The sequence below is a fragment of the Mugil cephalus genome, chromosome 1, assembly GCF_022458985.1.
Source record: "Mugil cephalus isolate CIBA_MC_2020 chromosome 1, CIBA_Mcephalus_1.1, whole genome shotgun sequence".
Taxonomy (NCBI): Eukaryota; Metazoa; Chordata; class Actinopteri; order Mugiliformes; family Mugilidae; genus Mugil; species Mugil cephalus.
Window position 1 is genome coordinate 12,532,183 of NC_061770.1, and position 20,691 is coordinate 12,552,873.

General features: G+C 41.4%; 1 protein-coding gene across 4 annotated transcripts in view; it reads left to right on the plus strand.

Moving 5' to 3' along the window:
• Positions 1-19,216, plus strand: part of slc12a5b (solute carrier family 12 member 5b) — a 39,642-nt gene extending 20,426 nt beyond the window's left edge. For 2 of the 4 annotated variants that reach the window (XM_047611560.1, XM_047611553.1), the window contains exons 3-27: positions 2,221-2,324; positions 2,467-2,613; positions 4,062-4,208; positions 5,590-5,644; positions 5,727-5,857; positions 7,451-7,698; positions 7,775-7,986; positions 8,082-8,249; positions 8,962-9,060; positions 9,208-9,265; positions 10,115-10,289; positions 10,443-10,561; positions 10,677-10,775; positions 11,702-11,821; positions 11,995-12,099; positions 12,206-12,374; positions 12,508-12,703; positions 13,670-13,839; positions 13,995-14,126; positions 14,295-14,402; positions 14,662-14,781; positions 14,974-15,167; positions 15,685-15,699; positions 15,805-15,938; positions 16,482-19,216. In XM_047611560.1, the coding sequence (XP_047467516.1) occupies positions 2,221-2,324; positions 2,467-2,613; positions 4,062-4,208; positions 5,590-5,644; positions 5,727-5,857; positions 7,451-7,698; positions 7,775-7,986; positions 8,082-8,249; positions 8,962-9,060; positions 9,208-9,265; positions 10,115-10,289; positions 10,443-10,561; positions 10,677-10,775; positions 11,702-11,821; positions 11,995-12,099; positions 12,206-12,374; positions 12,508-12,703; positions 13,670-13,839; positions 13,995-14,126; positions 14,295-14,402; positions 14,662-14,781; positions 14,974-15,167; positions 15,685-15,699; positions 15,805-15,938; positions 16,482-16,573 (3,317 nt within the window). In that variant the 3' untranslated portion in view covers positions 16,574-19,216. The remainder of the gene's footprint in view (positions 1-2,220; positions 2,325-2,466; positions 2,614-4,061; positions 4,209-5,589; positions 5,645-5,726; positions 5,858-7,450; positions 7,699-7,774; positions 7,987-8,081; positions 8,250-8,961; positions 9,061-9,207; positions 9,266-10,114; positions 10,290-10,442; positions 10,562-10,676; positions 10,776-11,701; positions 11,822-11,994; positions 12,100-12,205; positions 12,375-12,507; positions 12,704-13,669; positions 13,840-13,994; positions 14,127-14,294; positions 14,403-14,661; positions 14,782-14,973; positions 15,168-15,684; positions 15,700-15,804; positions 15,939-16,481) is intronic. The other 2 variants (XM_047611576.1, XM_047611569.1) reach the window with 2 other exon arrangements.
• The last annotated feature ends 1,475 nt before the right edge of the window (positions 19,217-20,691 follow it).

Sequence of the window (20,691 nt, forward strand, 5' to 3'; positions counted from 1 at the left end):
AAGCGGGAATGCAGAAATATAAATAAGGTCTTCACCCTTCTCTTCAAACTGGTGTTTTTTTTCATGAGGTGTCCGTCAATAAACGTAGTTTTGGGTTGACTTATCTGCTGATAAAATCGACAGGGTGGACTCTCTGAAGCCTTGGTTCACAGCATGTCCTTCTCGCTTGCATTGTAACTTATAAAGGACAAAATCCAGTTGTCCTTCCGAATTTATCATCAGCCAGTGTTAAGCTTTGGCCTTTGAGTTTCTGTAGATAAATCAAGTGTATCATCCAATTCTTCTGTCTTGTAGTTAGGAATTTCCCCTAAGTGTTATTACTGCTCCAACTCAACATGGTAACACTAAAAGACACAACTGACGGGCTGAGTGCATTTTGTCCAATGCCCCCCACTGAATGTTCATATTAGCCATTGATTGATTGATTGATTGATTGATATTAGCTTTAGTTCAACATTGTATTTTTGTACAGATTGAGGACATCTGTCTAAGGATACATACAGTGGGGGAAATAAGTATTTGATCCCCTGCTGAATTTGTAAGTTTGCCCACTTCCATAGAAATGATCAGACTCTGGTTTTTATGGTTGTTTACTGGTTATGGGTATAGACAGAATATCAGTCGAAAATGCATAAAAAACACACAATCTAAAAGTTATAAATTGTTATGTATTTTATTAAGGGAAATAAGTATTTGATCCCCAAGCACAACACAAGTCAGTACTTTGTAGAGAAACCTTTGTTGGCAAGCAAAGCGATGAGACGTTTCTTGTAGTTGGTCACCAGGTTTGCACACAGCGCAGGAGGGATTTTGGCCCATTCATCTTTACAGACAGTCTCTAAATCCTTCAAGTTTCTTGGCTGCCTCTTGGAAACTCGGAGCTTCAGCTCCCTCCACAGGTTTTCGATCGGGTTAAGGTCTGGAGACTGACTAGGCCACTCCATGACCTTAATATGCTTCTTCTTGAGCCACTCCTTTGTTGTCCTGGCAGTATGTTTTGGGTCATTGTCATGTTGGAAAACCACCCACGAGGCATCTTCAGTGTTCTTGCTGAGGAAAGAAGGTTTTTGTCCAAGATGTTACAGTACATGGCTGCATTCATTGGCCCCATAATGCGGTGAAGTTGCCCTGTACCCTTTGCTGAAAAACAGCCCCAAAACATGATGTTTCCACCTCCATGCTTAACCGTGGGTATGGTGTTCTTTGGGTCATACTCACGTTTTTTCATCCTCCAAACACGGCGGGTCGAGTTAATGCCAAATAGCTCAACTTTGGTTTCGTCAGACCACAGCACTTTCTCCCAAGCCTTCTCTGAGTCATTTAGATGTTCACTGGCAAACTTAAGGCGGGCCTGTACATGTGCCTTCTTGAGCAGGGGGACCTTGCGGGCACTGCAAGAGTTCAATCCATAACGGCGCAGTGTGTTGCCAACTGTTTTCTTGGTGACGGAGGTCCCAACTGCTTCCAGATCATTAACAAGCTCCTGCCGTGTTGTTTTAGGCTGCTCCCTCACCTTTCTCATCATCATCCTCACTCCATGAGGCGAGATTTTGCGGGGAGCTCCAGACCGAGGACAGTTGATGGTCCTTTTATGGGTCTTCCACTTGCGAATAATGGCACCAATAGTTGTCACCTTCTCACCAAGCCTTTTGCTGATGGTTTTGTAACCTATACCAGCCTTGTGCAGGTCTACAATCTTGTCCCTGACATCTTTTGACAGCTCTTTGGTCTTGCCCATGGTGCTGTAGAAGTTGGAATGTAAGAAACTGATTCTTAGAGCAGGTGTGCTTTATATACATGACGAGTTAAGATCAGGAGTATTGGTAATTAGTTGACTGAGCACAGCTGTGTGCCACATGCGCACCAGCCAATCTGTAGGAGCCTGAATTCTAAGTGAATTGTTGGGGATCAAATACTTATTTCCCTTAATAAAATACATAACAATTTATAACTTTTAGATTGTGTGTTTTTTATGCATTTTCGATTGATATTCTGTCTATACCCATAACCAATAAACAACCATAAAAACCAGAGTCTGATCATTTCTATGGAAGTGGGCAAACTTACAAATTCAGCAGGGGATCAAATACTTATTTCCCCCACTGTATGAGCACTTCCGACATAAAAAAAAAAAACAAACAAATCACATCTACACATCTGGTGTTTCTGAACTGAGTGAAGTTGATTTTTATGCTGCTGGCTGGTGTTTCTGTGTCTCAGGTGATGGGAACCCCAAAGAGAGCAGTCCTTTCATCAACAGCAGTGCAGCCAGTGATGCAGAAAAGAGCCAGCAGTATGACGGCAAGAACATGGCTCTATTTGAGGTGGGAACTCTACTTCATGATGTGACAGAAGCTTTAATGATGCTTTAAGGCCAAAATGTTTATGCTAAGTTGAAGGTGGTTGTATAGTACCAGTAGATTTCCTGGTCTGATATAAAGTAATGGATCTGTGTTTGTGCTGCAGGAGGAGATGGACACCAGTCCAATGGTTTCCTCTCTGCTCAGCACTCTGGCCAACTACTCCAACCTGCCGACTGGCAGCAAAGAGCATGAAGAGGCAGAGAATAACGAGGAGGGGAGCGGGGCACGTCCGTCTAAAAAACCTGTCAAGGTCAGAGCAGCTGAGGGCAGAAAAAGAGACACCATCAAAAAATACAGCATAAATTAATGTTACCTGACACTAAATGTGAACCACAACACCATGTTTCTGTGCCTGGATTCCAGTTGTTCGTAATGCAGTGATCCATTTACTTCTCTTTTCTTTGGGAGTCGGAGATATCTGTAAAAATATATCTCCGGCTGCTTTTCAAAACTGTTGGTACAGCCTATGTGTACCAATGTGTCCAATCTCCAGGTTCAACTGTCATCACTTTTTGCCACTCAGTGGCCGTAACCACGGAGACTTCGCTAGCTGTGACGTCACGTGCATTCCCTCTATTGAAGTTATGTGCGTACATGTGTAGACGTGCTTGTCTACGTGTGAATCAATGGATTATCAGACAAAATGAACACGGGTGCCAAAATTATTATTAGCTTACAAGCTTCAAAAATTGAAAAAATTGTGTAGTTAGTGCACGTTACAGGTCATTGAAAGACATTTTAAAATACTGCAAAATATTATCAGCTGTCAAGACAAAATGTGCTCTTTTTCAAAGATTTTGAATACACTGTACTTCTTACAATTTAAAAAAGGAATTCTTTTTGCATAGGCATAAGTTAATCATACCACCGTGTTTTTAACCATAAATAAAATAGCTTGAGCACAACAGAAGTGGCCCAAAATGGCTACTAGACTCTGCACAGAGTTGCGTGCATCTGTATCACTTAAAGACCTAACGGAGAAACTCTTTCTTAAAAACAATGCTGCTTTACTTAAACTTATTTCATTTTCATTTTATCAACTCAGAAATAAAATCATTTTAGTGTCCTTCTTTGCTTTTGAACTGCAACTTGGAAGCATTACCTATGACACAAGAAAGATGGCTTTAAAGAAGAACATCAAGGCAAATTGTTTAACCTTAAAAGAGAAGAAAAGATCTGGTTTCCACATTTCATCGTGCACATCTCATGTAACCGATGCTTTTACAGAAACATGTTTTCTGTTGTTTTTGCTTAAACTTTCACAGGTGCCTCCCTTTTGTTTCCTTTGGCTCATCATTTGTTGGTCCTCATCTGGGCTTGAGTCTGTTTCCCTGTATTTTAATAACGGAGGATACAGGCACACAATGAAGTGCATCTATGCCGGTTTTTATACACTAATTACATATAATTCTCTCTCTTTTCTCATTTCTATTTTAAGTTGTATGGGAAACATTGAGTTGCACAGACATAATAGATAGGATATATAGAAATAATAAAGTGTCAAACAGTACGGTGTGGCATATGTGGAAATTTTTTTTAAAGAACAAAGCTCTATCTTTATAATGAAAGTACAAATTTGATGACTTTCAATTTTAGGAGACAACTGAGACTCACTGACGGATCATAAGTCTGAGAAACTGTGAAAATATGAGGTATATGGAAAACTAAAACACATGTATTATTATTATTATTTCTCAGGCTCCTCAACTGGGCACTCTGATGGGAGTGTACTTGCCTTGTATCCAGAACATTTTTGGGGTTATCCTCTTCCTGCGGATGACGTGGATGGTCGGGATTGGGGGCGTCTTCGGCTCCTTCATTATCGTCTTCATGTGTTGTTCTACAGTGAGTAAAACAACAGCTGTAGTGTTTGTCTGCAACATCTCGCTCTCTGCAACCAACATGTGTTGTAAATACAGGTTGTACACGTACATATCATTTCCTTTCTGTAAATGCTGGAGGTTATATAGTAAATCCAGGATTAAGGTATTCTGCTTAAGAGCCCTGGGACCATTCAGAGCCCCGACACAGACATGCTGATTTTATTGAAAATGTGTTTGTTGATGCTGAAAGCTCTCAGTTTTGAGTAAAGCCAGTAGTATTAGCCAGTTTATAATAGAAGTTATTTGAAAACTGCATGTGGGAGCATCTTATCTTTCACAAGCGATATAGACACAAAAATAACTGCAGATTTGATCCATCATATTAACTGTTGCAAATTATATATGAACTTACATGCAGGTGCACAACCTGTAGAGCTCTATCTTCATCATTTTTTCTTATCTATATAGATGTTTTACTTTATTGTGTTCAGACACTAAGATAATGTATAATTCTGAAATCATTTGCTTTTAGAGTGCATTTCAACGGAGCTAACTTGCCTGGAGAAGACATACTGCTTCCATTGTAGATTTGTTTGTTGATGCTGAAAGCTCTCGGGTTTGAGTAAATCCTGCTGAAATCCTGCTCTGACCCAGCAGAGTCTGAACTCTTATTGGCCTGTTTACAAAAGATGTTATTGCTCCACAACAAGCAAAAGAGACATGCGGAGCAATCTCTGATGTTCCACCTTCTTTGGTTAATCTTTTTAGGTAGAATGGCCTCAACTGAGTAGAAGCACCATTATGCTAATGTTTCAAAAGTCAACAATTCCCAATGTTACTGTTATTAGTCCATACTTTTTCAAGAGGAGCGTGGTAAGGTTTTGACATTGGGTGCAAATCTGAATTATTTTACCTTGTCAAGAACAAGTTTTTTTTTTTTATAAGTGGTCACTTTTGATGGCAAAGTCTTATTTTAGCCTCATTACTAATAGCATCATATGCCGACACAGCTGATCTATTTCCCCTGTTCATTCTCATTCAGTATCCCTGGCAGGATTGAAAAATAGTTCCTTTAGCTGTAGAAGGCTCATTTTCCTCAAATAGCATGCAGGTACCATATCATTTCATATATCCACAGCGCTTCTAGTCTAGTAAATGTAATGAGTTTCTTTCCATCTCAGGCTATATCAAGCAGTTTCACTGAAGTGATAGCATTTGCCTGATTGTCCCTTTCAGCACGACCAGATGAGTCAGACGCTTGTGCTGCTGGATGTTTTTCCTCCTTGCACTTTTTCTCCTCGGTTCATCGAGGCCTCACTGTCAGCCACACTTAATTTGTCTTGCCCACCTGCTGCGTTCAGAGGCCTGTAATCCTCCTCTGTTGCCTGATTTTTGCTTTTCAGACCATGCTCACAGCCATCTCCATGAGTGCCATTGCGACGAACGGAGTCGTACCAGGTGAGCACACATCCGAGGGCATGTGCTGATGTGTCTGACAGTGAGCAGTGCACTGAGTCTTCTGTGTGTCTGTGACTCACAGCCGGAGGTTCGTATTACATGATCTCTCGCTCCCTGGGGCCTGAGTTCGGTGGAGCTGTGGGGATCTGCTTCTACCTGGGCACCACGTTCGCAGGTGCCATGTACATTCTTGGCTGTATTGAAATTCTGCTGGTAAGGAGATTTAATTATTAAATAACTCCTGTTGTCTTATTTAGCCCTCTTTGCGTGACAAGGCATGTGTGTATGGCTTCATTTCATTCAGCGTCCCACTACTTATAGACCCCTTCGTGGCCTGCGCCACTGTGACGTCACAATGTTAACTGGAGACAAAACAGAGGGAAGCTTGAGGCGTCACTTTCAACCGTGAAAATGTCGTCGTGCTGTATTTTCTGTTGCCAAAACCGAAAAATCAAAAACACTAACTTTAAGTTTTATCACAAAAGGGCGACTGTCTGTGGTAGACAACTTTGGTTTGGTTTTGATGATTAACAGAAAGAATTGGAGTGAGATAATCAACAGATAAGATTAATATGTAATGAATCATCGGTTTCAACGTTATGGATTAGACTACAACGTGACTGAAATTACGGTAAGTTAATGCTTATTTAGGATATTCTTGTTACGTGTTGATGCTAATGCTAATCGCGAGCTAACGCAACGTTAGTTGTGTTTCAGGGGTGTCCAAGCAGAAGTTGCATTTACTACTTTACCCCCCACAGTGGTTTCACTTACTTCTTGTAATATCTTTGTTGGAGAGGCTTCACTAGATAAAATCAGACTAGACTTCATCCCCTCTGTGTCCTCCTTTTGTCACATCCAGTCCATCCAGTGAGTGAGAGTGTAGGGGTCGTTGAATGTAGTCCAACTTTTTAAAATAACACTCACGGTCTCGGAGAGTGAGTGTATTAGTATATTCTCTAAAATATGATTTTTCCTCGTCCATTCTTGCCAAAAGAGTTCATTGAAATATGCTTACCGCCATTTACAAGCTATAGTGTTTGAGCTGTTTGGCATCCAGTTAAGTCCCGCCCCCTAAAAAACATCACGTTGTTTACAAACCGTGAAGGGGTCTATAAATAAAGCACATTATTAAATATTGATTTAATTCATGGTGTTAAAATGGGACAATTCTGCAACATCGGCTGTGTTTTTATTCTACAGCAGCAAAGTTTTTTGTTCCCACCTCAGACTGGCTTCTTCTGCGTAGAAACTGACAAAAAAAAAAGAAAAAAAAGCAATATTCCACAAACCAAGGCAAAATCGTTTTAAATTATGGTCAAAACCAAACCCCTCAGGGCAGATACCATGTCTGGGACAGTTCCATGTCTGTATGTGACACTGACGATAATTTAAAGACAATTTTATTCAGAAAATCATCCCTGTATAATGATGATGATGATGACATTTGCTTGTATAATGATGTGTCACCATGACCTCCATTAGAGCGCAAAAAAAACTTACTTTTGTCACTATCTCCCCACATCCAGCCATTAAAAGCAGAAATCTTGTCATTTTGTTGAACACTAACTGCATCTCATTACAGGAAGCTATTTATAACAAGGGCTGTAACTGCAAAAATAGAGCATTTTAAATGAGCTTAGAGAATGAAAGTCTTTCTTCTTTTGGTGTACAGTTTTTAATTTTCTTGCATATTATCTTCTCCATCATACTTCACCCTACTTTCTCTTTTTTTTTTTTTTTCATCCTCTCTACCTCATTTCTTTCTGTCTTGCTCTCTATTTTTCTGTCTCCCCACTCTTTTAGATTTATATTGTTCCTCAGGCAGCCATTTTTAAGATCGAGGGCCTGGAGGGGCCGGAGGCAGAGGAGGCTCTTCTCAACAACATGCGGGTGTACGGCACCATTGTGCTGAGCTTCATGGCGCTGGTGGTGTTTGTGGGAGTCAAATATGTCAACAAGCTGGCGCTGGTCTTCCTGGCCTGCGTCATCCTATCTATTGTGGCTGTATATGGCGGTGTCATCAAGTCCGCCGTCGAACCCCCTGTCTTTCCGTAAGTGGCTCTTTGGTTCACCGTTCAAAGTGTTAGTTGATGTCAACAGTGATGCCTTAGCTGATTTCCTTTGCAGCGTGTGTCTCCTGGGAAATCGAACTCTTATGTCGAAAGTATATGACGTGTGCGCGAAGGTCATCGAAATAGACAACGAGACCATCACCACCAAATTGTGGAGGAGCTTCTGCGACTCCGAGTCGCTCAATGCGACTTGTGACGAATACTTTAATAACAACAACGTCACAGAGATACAGGGCATCCCAGGAGTCACTAGTGGCATCTTGGCCGGTAATTTCACCCCCTTAAGAGTTTTTCCATCCACAGTCCCAGACTGACTGAAGATTAATTCCTGTAATTTCTCCCTGCGCTGACCTTCCTCTCAGAGAACCTGTTTGGTAACTATCTGGAAAAAGGGATGATCCTGGAGAAGCGCGGAATCGCATCGGATGTGGATCCGGACAGTGTGTCCACCAGCTCCAACCGCTACGTCCAGGCTGACATCACCAGCTTCTTCACCCTGCTGGTGGGGATATACTTCCCGTCTGTCACAGGTCAGCACCAGTTAGATATTGAGCACTGAAGACACAAGGAGGTTTTCATTCACAGGAGAGGCTGTGCTGCATCATTTACACACAAAAACTAAAATTGTAAAACTGTAAATTCATCAGGAAAAACTTTGATATGGTCGTGTTAAAGATCAAAAATAGTAAAACTCACTTGAAAAATGATTTTATGGTTTTATTGCAAACATTACAGCTTATAGTACATGTTGAGCTATAACCCTTACCTCACCTACAGTGTAATGATTTATCCCTTAAGGTCTACTAGGCTTTTCACTATTGTAACTCGATGTTCTGGTTCAATGTCACCACCTAAATCAGTGTAATGTACACGGAGCAGCTGTTTTCACTTAAAAAATGCTTTAAAAATGGACCATACGTGACCTGAACTGGGTCTGAGTCTGTGTTGCATTAAAGGAGGAACATGGTGTTCCTTTGGGGAGTGACAAGCTCAGGGCACTGGCACCAACACTGCACGTACTCTCTATTCCCATGATAATCCATCTCATATGAGTTCTCTGACTCAAGGCAGAGCTGTACTCCCAGTTTGCATCTAAATGTCTCAGTTCAAATAATTAAGTTTGAGCGGAGAACTTCGCTACTGTGACACCAGTGAAATGGACCCAGTTCACAGAGGAGGGGCAAAGAGGGAGAACTGTCTCACCATGCAGGTGTAAAACCTCAAACCTCGTTTAACTCACAGGTATCATGGCTGGCTCAAACCGGTCTGGAGACCTACGCGACGCTCAGAAGTCCATCCCTATCGGCACCATTGCAGCTATCACCACCACGTCCACTGTGTGTATCCTTCAATGAGCCTTCATCGATTTCTGTTTTCTTTTAAAAAATGATCCTACATTGCTGATTCATTTAACCTTTGTCTTTATGTTTGAGTCAGACAGTCTCAACAATGTATTCTCGATGTATTCTTTAACAGTTTTTTTCCCAGACATGTCCTGTGTGGTGCTTTTTGGTGCTTGCATAGAAGGAGTAGTCCTAAGAGACAAGTAAGTCTAATTATTTAAATCTCTGTAGATATTAAGTATCTGGAATATAACATTTTGCTCATATTCAAATCAAAGAAAACAACTGAACAACAGCTTGACACAGACACACACAAAGACGGTTTAGGAACAACTGAAAAAAAACAAAAACATGAAAAATAGCACAAGGAAGTAACTGTGGAACAAGCCTGATCCTCAAGGGGCCCTCCCCTCAATCCATAGGACCCAAATGCCCCCCCACTAACAACATTCTATTACCAGACACCACAGGACACCCTGAGAAGGCCCATGCCCATTCTCTGACGAGTCACGACTGTTTTGGAGACATACACGATATTAGGAAGGTGGTCATTATGTTATGGATGATCAGTTTATGTCCTAAACTTGACATTAAAGGAAGTTTACTGCATTTCCTCGTGAGCTGAAATGCTCGGGGTTGTCATTTTTAATAAAAATGCTGATCACAAGGTTACCAGCCCAGTGAATAGAGGAGCATGTGAAAGATCAAATGGTGCAAAATCATAAAGAACAAACCACAACCCAAAAAAACCCTCAAACTTAGTACAAACCGGGAACATAGTGGCGACACGACAGTGTGAACAGACAAACTGACAAAGAGATCACTCAGCCTAAATACAAAGAGGGCAATAATAACTCAAGGGCAGGTGTAAAACTAACTGAAAGACACTGAGGGAGCTGATTAAATCAATAAAATCAATTTACCTGGCATGGCTTAATTTTGAGCTGATTGAGGCTTTAATCGTTTCAGGGGTATTCAGGTTGTTCAGAGAGTTCAGTTCACCTCTAAAACATTATTACAGCTCATATTTCTCTCTTCCCTTGTCTCTGCAGGTTCGGTGAAGGGGTCAATGGTAACTTGGTGATTGGTACGCTGGCATGGCCGTCTCCGTGGGTCATAGTGTTTGGCTCCTTCTTCTCCACCTGTGGAGCAGGACTTCAGAGTCTGACGGGAGCCCCACGTCTCCTACAGGCCATATCCAGGGACGGCATCATCCCTTTTCTTAGAGTGAGTGCATGTGTACAACAGCATTCAAACTCATCGCTAACAAAAAAAAAAAAAAAACAAGCTTATATGTCATTTTTTTTACATTATTATTAAATGATTAAAATGTGAATTTAATGTGTATTGTACCTATATAATACTTTTATGCTGTTGCAGGTGTTTGGCCATGGCAAAGCCAACGGAGAGCCCACCTGGGCGCTTCTACTCACAGCTAGCATCTGTGAGATTGGCATCATCATTGCCTCCTTGGATGCAGTTGCACCCATCCTCTCCATGTAAGGGCAGTAGCGTATGTTCATCTCTAATAACGTCCATTCTAGACATGATCCTCCTCACTGTCTCTCTTCGTTGTCTTCTCGTTTCTTGCTCTCTTCATCTCTCTTTCTTCAGGTTCTTCCTGATGTGCTACATGTTCGTCAACCTCGCCTGCGCCCTGCAGACTTTGCTCAGGACGCCAAACTGGAGGCCGCGCTTTAAATTCTACCACTGGTGAGTTTGTAAGTCTGTGTTACCAAACGTATGCTAAATATACGCTGTGTGTGGTTCAACAAAATGTACTTGGTGTGACATTGGGACCCCCCCCCATATATGAAATATGGCCATAACAAAGTAAGGGAACCAACTTAAAAGTCCCCAAGAGCCCAGTGTGGAGCCTTCTTGGTGCAAACTCATTTATCAAGTCTATGAAGTCCAGCTTTCTGGCCAACTGACTTTCACTGGACAACGTGGCACGACTCTAAAACCTGACCTGGGACATTGTGGACCTCAAATAGTTTTTTATCAGTTTAGCTCACTTAAGGCTCTCTCCCTGCAACAGTCACAGGCAGTGTATGAAATATGAGTAAAACAATGCAGACTTCTCCAAAAATGCTTTAAAACCAGATACTTCCTTTGCTATTGGGCAACTTTGTGACTGATCTAAGAACTATGGACTGCTGCCTGCGCCACCCATGCACTAAGGTAGGACCGAACCATTTTACGGGGGTGGTTGGTTAATATTATTTACCTTTTGATTAGCAGAATGTTTACTGCCAAAATCAAGTGAAAACAACCTATCTTATGGGGTTCCTATGAGTCAGGGGCCCTTGGAATTGTTCTAACTTTTCCATATGGCGCCACTGCCTCCAAAGCCTTGGCAGGAATGTGGTGAACAACACTTTGCACATGCACGCAGGACTCATGGACACAGGATGAACAAAAACATACTTAACTCTACCTACAGAGACACTCTCTTCCCTGAAACCCACACAAACAGCATTGCCTATAAGGATAACTCTGTGTGCATTTGCATTGTCATGGAAACCCGAGGTTTGCTCGTCTGTGTTCCACGAAGGACTTTGCAGCATCAAACAAAATGCATAGCTTCCCTTTTCCAACCTGAGCTCACTCCTGTGTTTCAATCTGATCTCCCACAGGGCTCTGTCGTTCCTGGGTATGAGCCTGTGCCTTGCGCTCATGTTCATCTGCTCTTGGTATTACGCCATAGTCGCCATGGGCATCGCCACCTGCATCTACAAATACATTGAGTTCTGCGGGTAAGAAATCAACACAAGACTTTTATTTCAGCATCCAACGGCGTTTTAAAAACAGCAAAGGACGGAGGCTTGTTTTTATTGAACATAAGGCTCCTTTGTCAATAGTCACATAATGGTTCACATCGATGGGGTGGATGCGTCATGCGGTAACCGATAAATATTCTGTGAGACAGAGCTGAGAAGGAGTGGGGTGACGGGATACGTGGCATCTCGCTCAGCGCCGCACGCTTTGCCCTAATGAGGCTGGAGGAGGGCCCGCCGCACACCAAGAACTGGAGGTCAGCTCAGTCCCTGTTGACAGTTTAAGATGCTTGTTTTGAGTTTCCTGTGGATTTCTCTCTGCCGCGTTTCACCCCCCTGCTGCTTTGTTTGTTGTTGTGTCAGGCCTCAGGTCCTGGTTCTGGTGAGCGTGGACGAAGAGCAGAACGTGGAGCAGCCCCGTCTGCTCTCTCTGACCAATCAGCTGAAAGCGGGGAAGGGTCTGACCATCGTCGGCACCTCCGTTCAAGGAACCTTCCTGGACAACTACGCTGAGGCCCAGAGAGCAGATCAGGTCCTACCCCGCACATCACACACGTTGCTACATAAACAAGGGTTTAATATCACCCACCTCTCACTGCTTCACCATGCACACTATCAATTATATGATCCAGGCCTTCCCTAACAGCCTTCCTCTGTGCCTGCAGTCTTTGCGTAAGCTGATGGAGACAGAGAAGGTGAAGGGTTTCTCCCAGGTCGTCATCTCCTCCAACCTCAGAGACGGGACGTCCCACCTGATCCAGGTCGGGGGCCTCGGAGGTCTGAAGCACAACACCGTGATGGTCAGCTGGCCCCGTAACTGGAAACATCCCGAGTACCATCAGCAGTTTAGGAATTTCATCGGTGAGTCCACCGGTGGAATAAAAGATATCTTAGATGTTTGTTAGTGCGTCACCTCCGTTTCACGTCTGACGGCTTTGATCCTTTGTTTCCATCCGAAGAAACGATCAGCAAACTCATGAATTAACTGAACGGCCAAGCAAAGGATTTAGACTCGACCCTGAGATTCTTGGGCCTTCAATGAATTTTGACGATAGTTTTATATTTTACTGTCTCACAGGAGAGTCACAGACAGCCTTCAGTCCTTTCCAACCTTTGTTTGCTGAAGTTTTGAGAAAAATGACTCATGCTGATTTTTCTTTTATATTATTCCCAACAACCTCCTCTTTACACCGTGACTTTGCAGCAGTGTTGTCACAACTTACAACAGTTTTAATACCAAAAACGTGGGGTGTCCATGTGAATAGCAAATCAAAATGTCCATTTGAAGGCAGCATACAATATGTTCCATGAAGTTTGAATGTCTCGGATTGATGATTTGGTACATTAAGAAGCACTATTGACATCTTCCTTTACTCTGTGAGATTTTGCTGTCCGAGAGTGATGTGGTACAATCAAAAACTGACTCAGTGACTTCAGCCATGCCGGTGTCACCTTTTAAACATTTTTAAAATGACACAAACGTGCATCTAGCTGTTATATACTGTACTTTTTTCTGTTTACATCTGATTATATCATAGAGTTACTGATATCATATAGTCTGATACAGATGCTGTCTGCAAACCTGCAACACAGTGTTTGAGATAATATTAATGCTTTCATGGTTTGTTCTCGGTGAATAGTCTCACTCTTCATAACAAATTTGAATGTATCTTTATTTTTAAAAGTAATTTGCGTACAATGTGCTAGTTTTAACCCTCATGTGGATGTTATCATCAGCCTCAATAACGCAGTATTCATCGAGTTCTGTGCTGACTCTAAAGGGTTGTAGTGAACAAATTCTCCTACATTTTTACTCTCCTTCTACAGAGGTGGTTAGAGAGACAACCATAGCCAGTCTGGCCTTGTTGGTTCCCAAGAACATCTCCAGCTATCCATCCAACGGAGAGCGCTTCACTGAAGGCCACATAGACGTCTGGTGGATTGTCCACGATGGAGGCATGCTGATGCTTCTGCCCTTCCTGCTGCGCCAGCACAAGGTGGGGAAAAAAAGAGATGGTAGTCTTTACACCCGAGGAGGCTTAGTTCAACTGTTTTATATAATACATCATGAGCACAAGTTAAGAGGGACCTGTCTTAACAGCACATTACTAACGTCAGCCTCCAGTGTGAATGTTCCTGTTTTGCTCCGTAGGTGTGGAGGAAGTGCAGGATGCGCATCTTCACTGTTGCTCAAATGGATGACAACAGCATCCAGATGAAGAAAGACCTCCTCACCTTCCTCTATCACCTGCGTATTGACGCTGAGGTGGAAGTGGTGGAGATGGTGAGAGATTTGTCTGGCACATAATCTGAGTCACAAGCATCCTGCAAGGAGAGGATTCATTTATTTTTATTTATTTTTTTAAATGTTTTCTTTTCAGAGAAACTTTATGATGCCGTGTAAACTCCCGGCATCCCAGTTAGGCATTAAAAATGTGTTTTCTTTTTTAAGCATGACGGTGACATATCAGCATACACCTATGAGAAGACCCTGATAATGGAGCAGCGATCACAGATCCTCAAACAGATGCATCTGACCAAGAATGAGATGGAGAGAGAGGTAAACCAGAAATGTCTATGTTACATATAACCAGGATGGGAAAAGAAATGAAATTTTAATCTTCATGGACAACCAGGGAACGTGTCACTCATTTGGACATTTTAATTATCACTTTGTGCGCTTTGAATATCTGCTCTGGGGCAGGAAATTGGTTGGTAAACTGGCCTGGACTTGCACTTGCCTGTTTTTTTGACTGAAGGAAGACTAAACTCCACAGGGAAATTAGAATTTTAATAGTTTTTTTTGGTTGTCATTACAGATCCAGAGCATTACAGATTCTTCCCGTGGGTCCATCCGGCGTAAAAACCCGTCCACCCTGAGGCCCCAGCACAGCGGGGAGGAGGCGGCAGCCAGCGTGGCAGAAAGCCCAGAGGAAGAGGTAATACTAGGTTAGGCTCCCAGAGCTCTCACCTCCATCACTCCCGATCTGAGTGTGTTCTCCGGCTTCTGTCTTTGGACGGTTTTGTTCTTTTTAGTCTTTGCTGAGGGCTTACTAGCTGGCCACTGCCGCAGCATCACTGACCGGTCACTCTTTTCTCTCTTTTCACCTGTCACGGTTCCCTTCTCTCAGTCTGTGGCTGTCTCCAACCCGAAACAGGTGCAGCTGATCCACACTAAGAATGCCTCCACGCCGACGAGCCCCATAAGCCCCACGGCACCTGCAGGGGGCGCTGCCGCCTCCGCCGACAAGAAGGGGGCAGATAAGGGGAAGACCTTTTTAGCGGCGACCCCAGAGGCGGGCAAAGATCGCTTCAACATGAAGCCGTGAGTGAACCTGTTGTGTTCGTATAGTCAACATAGCGCACAGGAAGCAGACATGACACGCAGCACAGGCACGAGGACACGGGCAAGCTGTAAATATTTGTCCACATCGACCCATGTTCAAGGATTTAAAGAGAGACATGTTGTCCCTGCACACGTGATAAATAAAACCAAACACCCCTCTTTGTTTCTCTTGTAACGTGTAAGAGGAGTGGTAGTGATAACGTGAAAATGATAATATAGAGGGAACTGGAGATCACCACTGCAACAGGAGACTCTAATAGTCTTCAGTGGAGGTGAATTGTAGACAAATTCATATACGTAAATATCATATATGTGAATGTGAATAGGCTAAGCTTTTACCCATCGTCCGTATATAGTCTGTAACATTTTATTTAAATACCTCTCAGAACTAAACCTTTCCCACATGTGGACTAACCTTTCATGTGGATGTTAAAGGAACCAGAAAACCACCATTAAATGTCTCATTCATTGTTATTTCCTTCCAAATATGCGGCAGGGAATGGGAGAACCTGTAAGTACGATCATTTTCTACCAAGACAGCCAGCTGCGAGTTGAGTCTTTGAAAAGCTGATTTGTGAATCGAACCCGCTGTGACTTACGATGTTTCTGCCTCAAGGAACCAGACTGATTTGAGGCGCATGCACACGGCGATGCGGCTCAATGAGGTCATCACAAAGAAGTCCAAGGAGGCAAAACTTGTCCTGCTCAACATGCCGGGACCACCAAAGAACCGCGTGGGCGAGGAAAACTGTATCCTATGCATCTCACACACTGTTTTTTCTGCAGATATCTTTGTGGTTTAGTTTAGTACTTAGTATACTTCAAATGTAACGGGTCTGTGTTTCTACAGCTCCTGTGGTTGGTAACCCTGTGGTTGACTCTCTATCTGTCTACGGTGTAGACCCACCTCTCTCCCATTGCTAGCTGGGATAAACTCCAACCACCTGCAACCCTCTACAGGATTGAGCAACTATAAATGATATAAAGTTATGTGGATAGATGACAGAATAGTAAATCTCCATGATTATGTGTCTCAGAAGTCGTCTCTGGAGTCCCAACATTGATCTAAGCTTTCATGGTTCCCTTGGAAATGTCCACACTGGTTTATTTTACCAGTCGAACAACGGCCGCGTACTTTGTGCTAAAAACTTGAACCAAAAAGTTTAAATTAAAAGTGGCAGCTTGACAAAACTGTCCGAGAAGCTAAAACCACTTGTCTGCAGCGTGAAGATATATAACTTTCTTGTGTCAATAAGAAGCAACTGCAATTCCTTCACTGTAAATGTCTCTCAGATATGGAGTTCCTCGAGGTGCTCACCGAAGGCCTCAATCGGGTCCTCCTGGTCCGTGGAGGCGGACGGGAGGTCATCACCATCTACTCCTGAAGAGCCTTTAGGTTCCTTTATCTGCCCCTGCACTGACTCTCCTCCCTGCCCTTAGTACTACACGTTGTACTCAAACGGCAGTGTTTTCAGGTGACCAGCTGTTACATTTTAACCTCTAAACTACACACAACCTTACAGTCACCTCTTCGTTGTCGACCGATAGCAGCAGTTGAATTTATGGGCGGCAAGTTTGACAGAAAACAATGTATTCAAGCTTTTCAGTCACTTCCTTTTTCTGATTTGTTCAGTCTTTCTAACTTTTGTTCCCGGCTCCCCCCAGTGAAACAGAAATGTTATTTATCACTTTTCTCATTTTCTGTTATTTATTATTGATGTTATTGATGTATTTATTCATCTACTCATGTCTGTCTTTGTCTGTTTTTTTTTTTTGTTTTTCACTGTATAAGTGAGTATGTTTGGAAGTGCTCAATTACTGATACTAGAGGGCTGTTAATGATACATCGTGAGATGAAGTTGGTTAAGGACCATTAAACTTCTTTTTGGCCGCATCACAAAACTTTGAGCTCCGTGACGGCCACTTTAAATGATAACAGTTCACTAATCAGTTGCCTGGAGAGCCCAGCCATTGTCCTGTGGTAGATACTGTTGCTCACTGATGAAGGTGCTTTTCATTTCAAAATATTTGGACTAAACTCATAAAAATGAACATGCTGAATTAGAATTTTATCTTTTATTTGTATCCATTCTGAAAATACTAGAGCTTACAAGCAAACCGTGCCATTATATAAATATAATGTAAGATTTAAACAGATTTTAGATCATTCTACTGTATAATATTCAAGAGACAGTTAGCAGATGCAAAGATTTTATTTATTTCATACATTTGATTTAAAAACACCAGATATATTATGATATATTGTATATTTCTACTATTTGAACCAACATACAAAGTTTTATTATATTTAACAAATCAAAAGGGAAATGAAACTAAGATATCTTACATTTTTAATGTTATGTTCTGGGAAATAAAAGAGATTTAAAGGGTCATTATTTGAATAATTTGAAATACAAAAAGTAAAGAAATAGTTTGCATGTTAGGAAATACACTTGTTTGTTTTCTTGTCGTGGTTCATGTGAAACATTCAGTCCCACTATTGAAGCCCGTATGCTATGTGTAGCCATAGCTAAGAAATGGCTAGATTAGCTTAGCATAGAGGATATAAAACATGAGAAATTGTTAGCCTAGTACTGTCTAAGTGTAAATCAGTTCCTCTATCAGTCTTGTGTGCCTAATCCAAACAAAAAAAAATACTTTTTTAAACCTGCAGCCAGTGTATTTACAGAGGGGTTACGAGCTAAGTTGTTTATTTGGAGCAGCAACTTTCAGGCAACTATGACAAGGAACTTGACAAGGAAACAGTCTCGCATAAAACTCTCTAAAATGGTTAAAACAAACTAGTTTTAATGTGCAATTATGTGAATTTTACTAGCGGGTGTATTTTGCCAATAGCTGAGTGATTCCCCATGTTTATCCTAAGCAATGCTGTATATTAGCTTAGCTATTAGCTTTAGCTACCAAGCTGTACATAGTTACAACTCAAACACAAGAGTTGTAGTAATCTTCTCACCTTTCTCTTGGCAAGAAAACAAATATGTTACTTTCTAAAACATGTAAAACTATGACTATAAAATGATCTATTTGAATATTTGCCGGCAGTGGCTATATAATGTTGGTGTTGGTGAAATAGTGCGCTTTAAAATCGAAATCATCTAAGGGTTAAATGAAATGATCCTGTCTCTCAGATGTTTAGTTTGTGTGTGTGAGAGAGAATGAGTGTATGTACAATTGATTTTTAGCTTCTGTTTGTGTATTGTATTGTAATATTTGAGCATAAAGTACATGTCATAGACTTAGACACGTCCTTGTCATAAGGATAAAAGTAGTTTCTTGCTCCAGAACATGCAGAGTTTGTAATATCAGTATTCAAAGCATTTAATAGGCTAGTAATAGTTTTGTTGGTTCAAACATGTAGTTGGATTCGTTTTCTTTTTTTTTTTCTCTCCTTGGACTGTATTTAATTTAGACATTTCTGCAGCAGGACAATTCTTTGCTATATTGTAGTACTTTGATTTCATCCTGATGTATTGTACATATGATGTTTCTGATGCTGGAGCATATACAACTTACTTGCTCAAAGACGCAAAGATTTTTTGTCCCTTAATCTGAAAAGTGTGGGTGGGTAACATCAAACAGCAACAACAAAAACTGAATTTAATTTTGATCCATAAGACAATGGTGTCAGTTTGCATAAATTCAAAGAACGAATAAATTTAGATTTGTAATTCTCAACTCCATCAGTGAGTGTGTGGATGCCATATGTTTGTATGTGACACTTGTTTGAGAGAGGACAGTGGATACGGAATAGTGAGATGGGACACTTGTAAATAGATCTGTGATTTATAGATCATAATAGATATAGTTCATATAGAGATATAGATAATAATGTCACGTGTGTCAATACAGATTTTATAAATGCAAAATAATTAGAATTCTCTTGTAAAAGCTAAACTTTGTCTTATGTTCTATCATATGCAATTGTGTACAAGAAATGGTTTAAAGATTTAAACCATTTTATATGTGTGGACAAAATGCAATAAATAATTTTAATACAACAACTGAAACATTTGTTATATTTTCCCACGTGTTTTTTTTGTTTGTTTGTTTGTTTTGAATCTCTGCACATGCCATCAGGTCACATATCTCGGTATCACTGACGGGTTTGGCCACACTTGAATTGGAAAGGTATCACCACGACATGAACTTGGACAGAGCTGCCACTGCAGGGGCCAAGACATATGCAGCATATTTTGATTTTTAACAATGCTGCCTTGTTTAAGAGCCAGATATGTGAGCATTCATATGGGCCTGGCGTTAAAAGGAACAATAAAATCTGCAGCTGCGTGGTGAGTCTGTACTTAGACTCAGTTGTGTGTTTCAGTTTAATGCTAACATGAGAATACTAATGTCTGCCAGGAGCACCATAGTTTTCAAGAAGGGGAGAGAAAGGTTTCTTTTTGGTTTGTTTTGCAGAAGGCAATTGAAAAGCACTTGGTATCTAGTGTGAAATCACGGTCAGTTTATTTCCATTTGTTTTACCTTATTTTAGAACTAAAAAACATTTATTTGATGAGTGGTGAAACGTATTCAAGAGAGAAAAAGCCAAGTGCCCCTGTTTTAACTTTGTGTGTTTTGGATATTCCTGGTCCTGGATGACTGAGAAGCTTCACTAATGTTTTTCAATAGCTGAATGAGTGAAACTTTTCTGAATGGTCCTGATAATGTAAGGCTGTTGTCTTGGCCAGGTCTCCCTTAAAAGACAGATTTTAGCTAAAGAGTGACAATAATGAAAAAAAAAAAATTAGCAAATTAGCACTAAATACGGAATAAAGTGTATAGAGTAAACAGTATTATCCTGTGACAAAGGAAAAGCTAGAGTGATCACGATTTGTCCTGGGGCAAACGTGAAAGAGTGTAGAAAATGTCATGATGATAAAGCAAATAGCTGATTGTACACGTACCAATGTCAACCACGTGGAGCTGGAGGAAACATCAGTGGGCTTCTTCCTCTTGGGATAATGAACATTTGCAACATCTTGCAAAATTAGGAAGTCTTGTGGGCTCATGCTAAAGGACACTTAGAAGGAATTGTAACAGCCCTGAAGCTGACTAGGGTATTGCTTCGTCAATTTTGAAAATGTCTCTCTAAGTGTGGTGATTTTGCAAACAAATGCACGGTTATTGAGCACTGGTCAGTTCAGTAACGCTAAGCTCACTAGCTCCCCCATTAGCAAATCTCATCCAGGACACCTTATTTAAGCTGCGTTAGCCTGCCTACCCTTCACGCTTCCTCTGCACACAGCTTTTCAAACCACCTCAGCTTACAACAGGTCCCAGAACAAAGCCATACTAACAAAAACAAATTTGCTGCAAATAGAAAGAAAGTGTCTTTGAATGAAGTGGTCCTGGTTGGATGTCCGTAAAGGGATCAATGTGCTGACATGGCCTCGTTGCCTTCTTTCTAGCCTCTGAGTGAACTCCATATATAGAAGGAAATTTCCAAAAGTGCGGCCAAAAATGAATAAAAACTGCGCAGAGT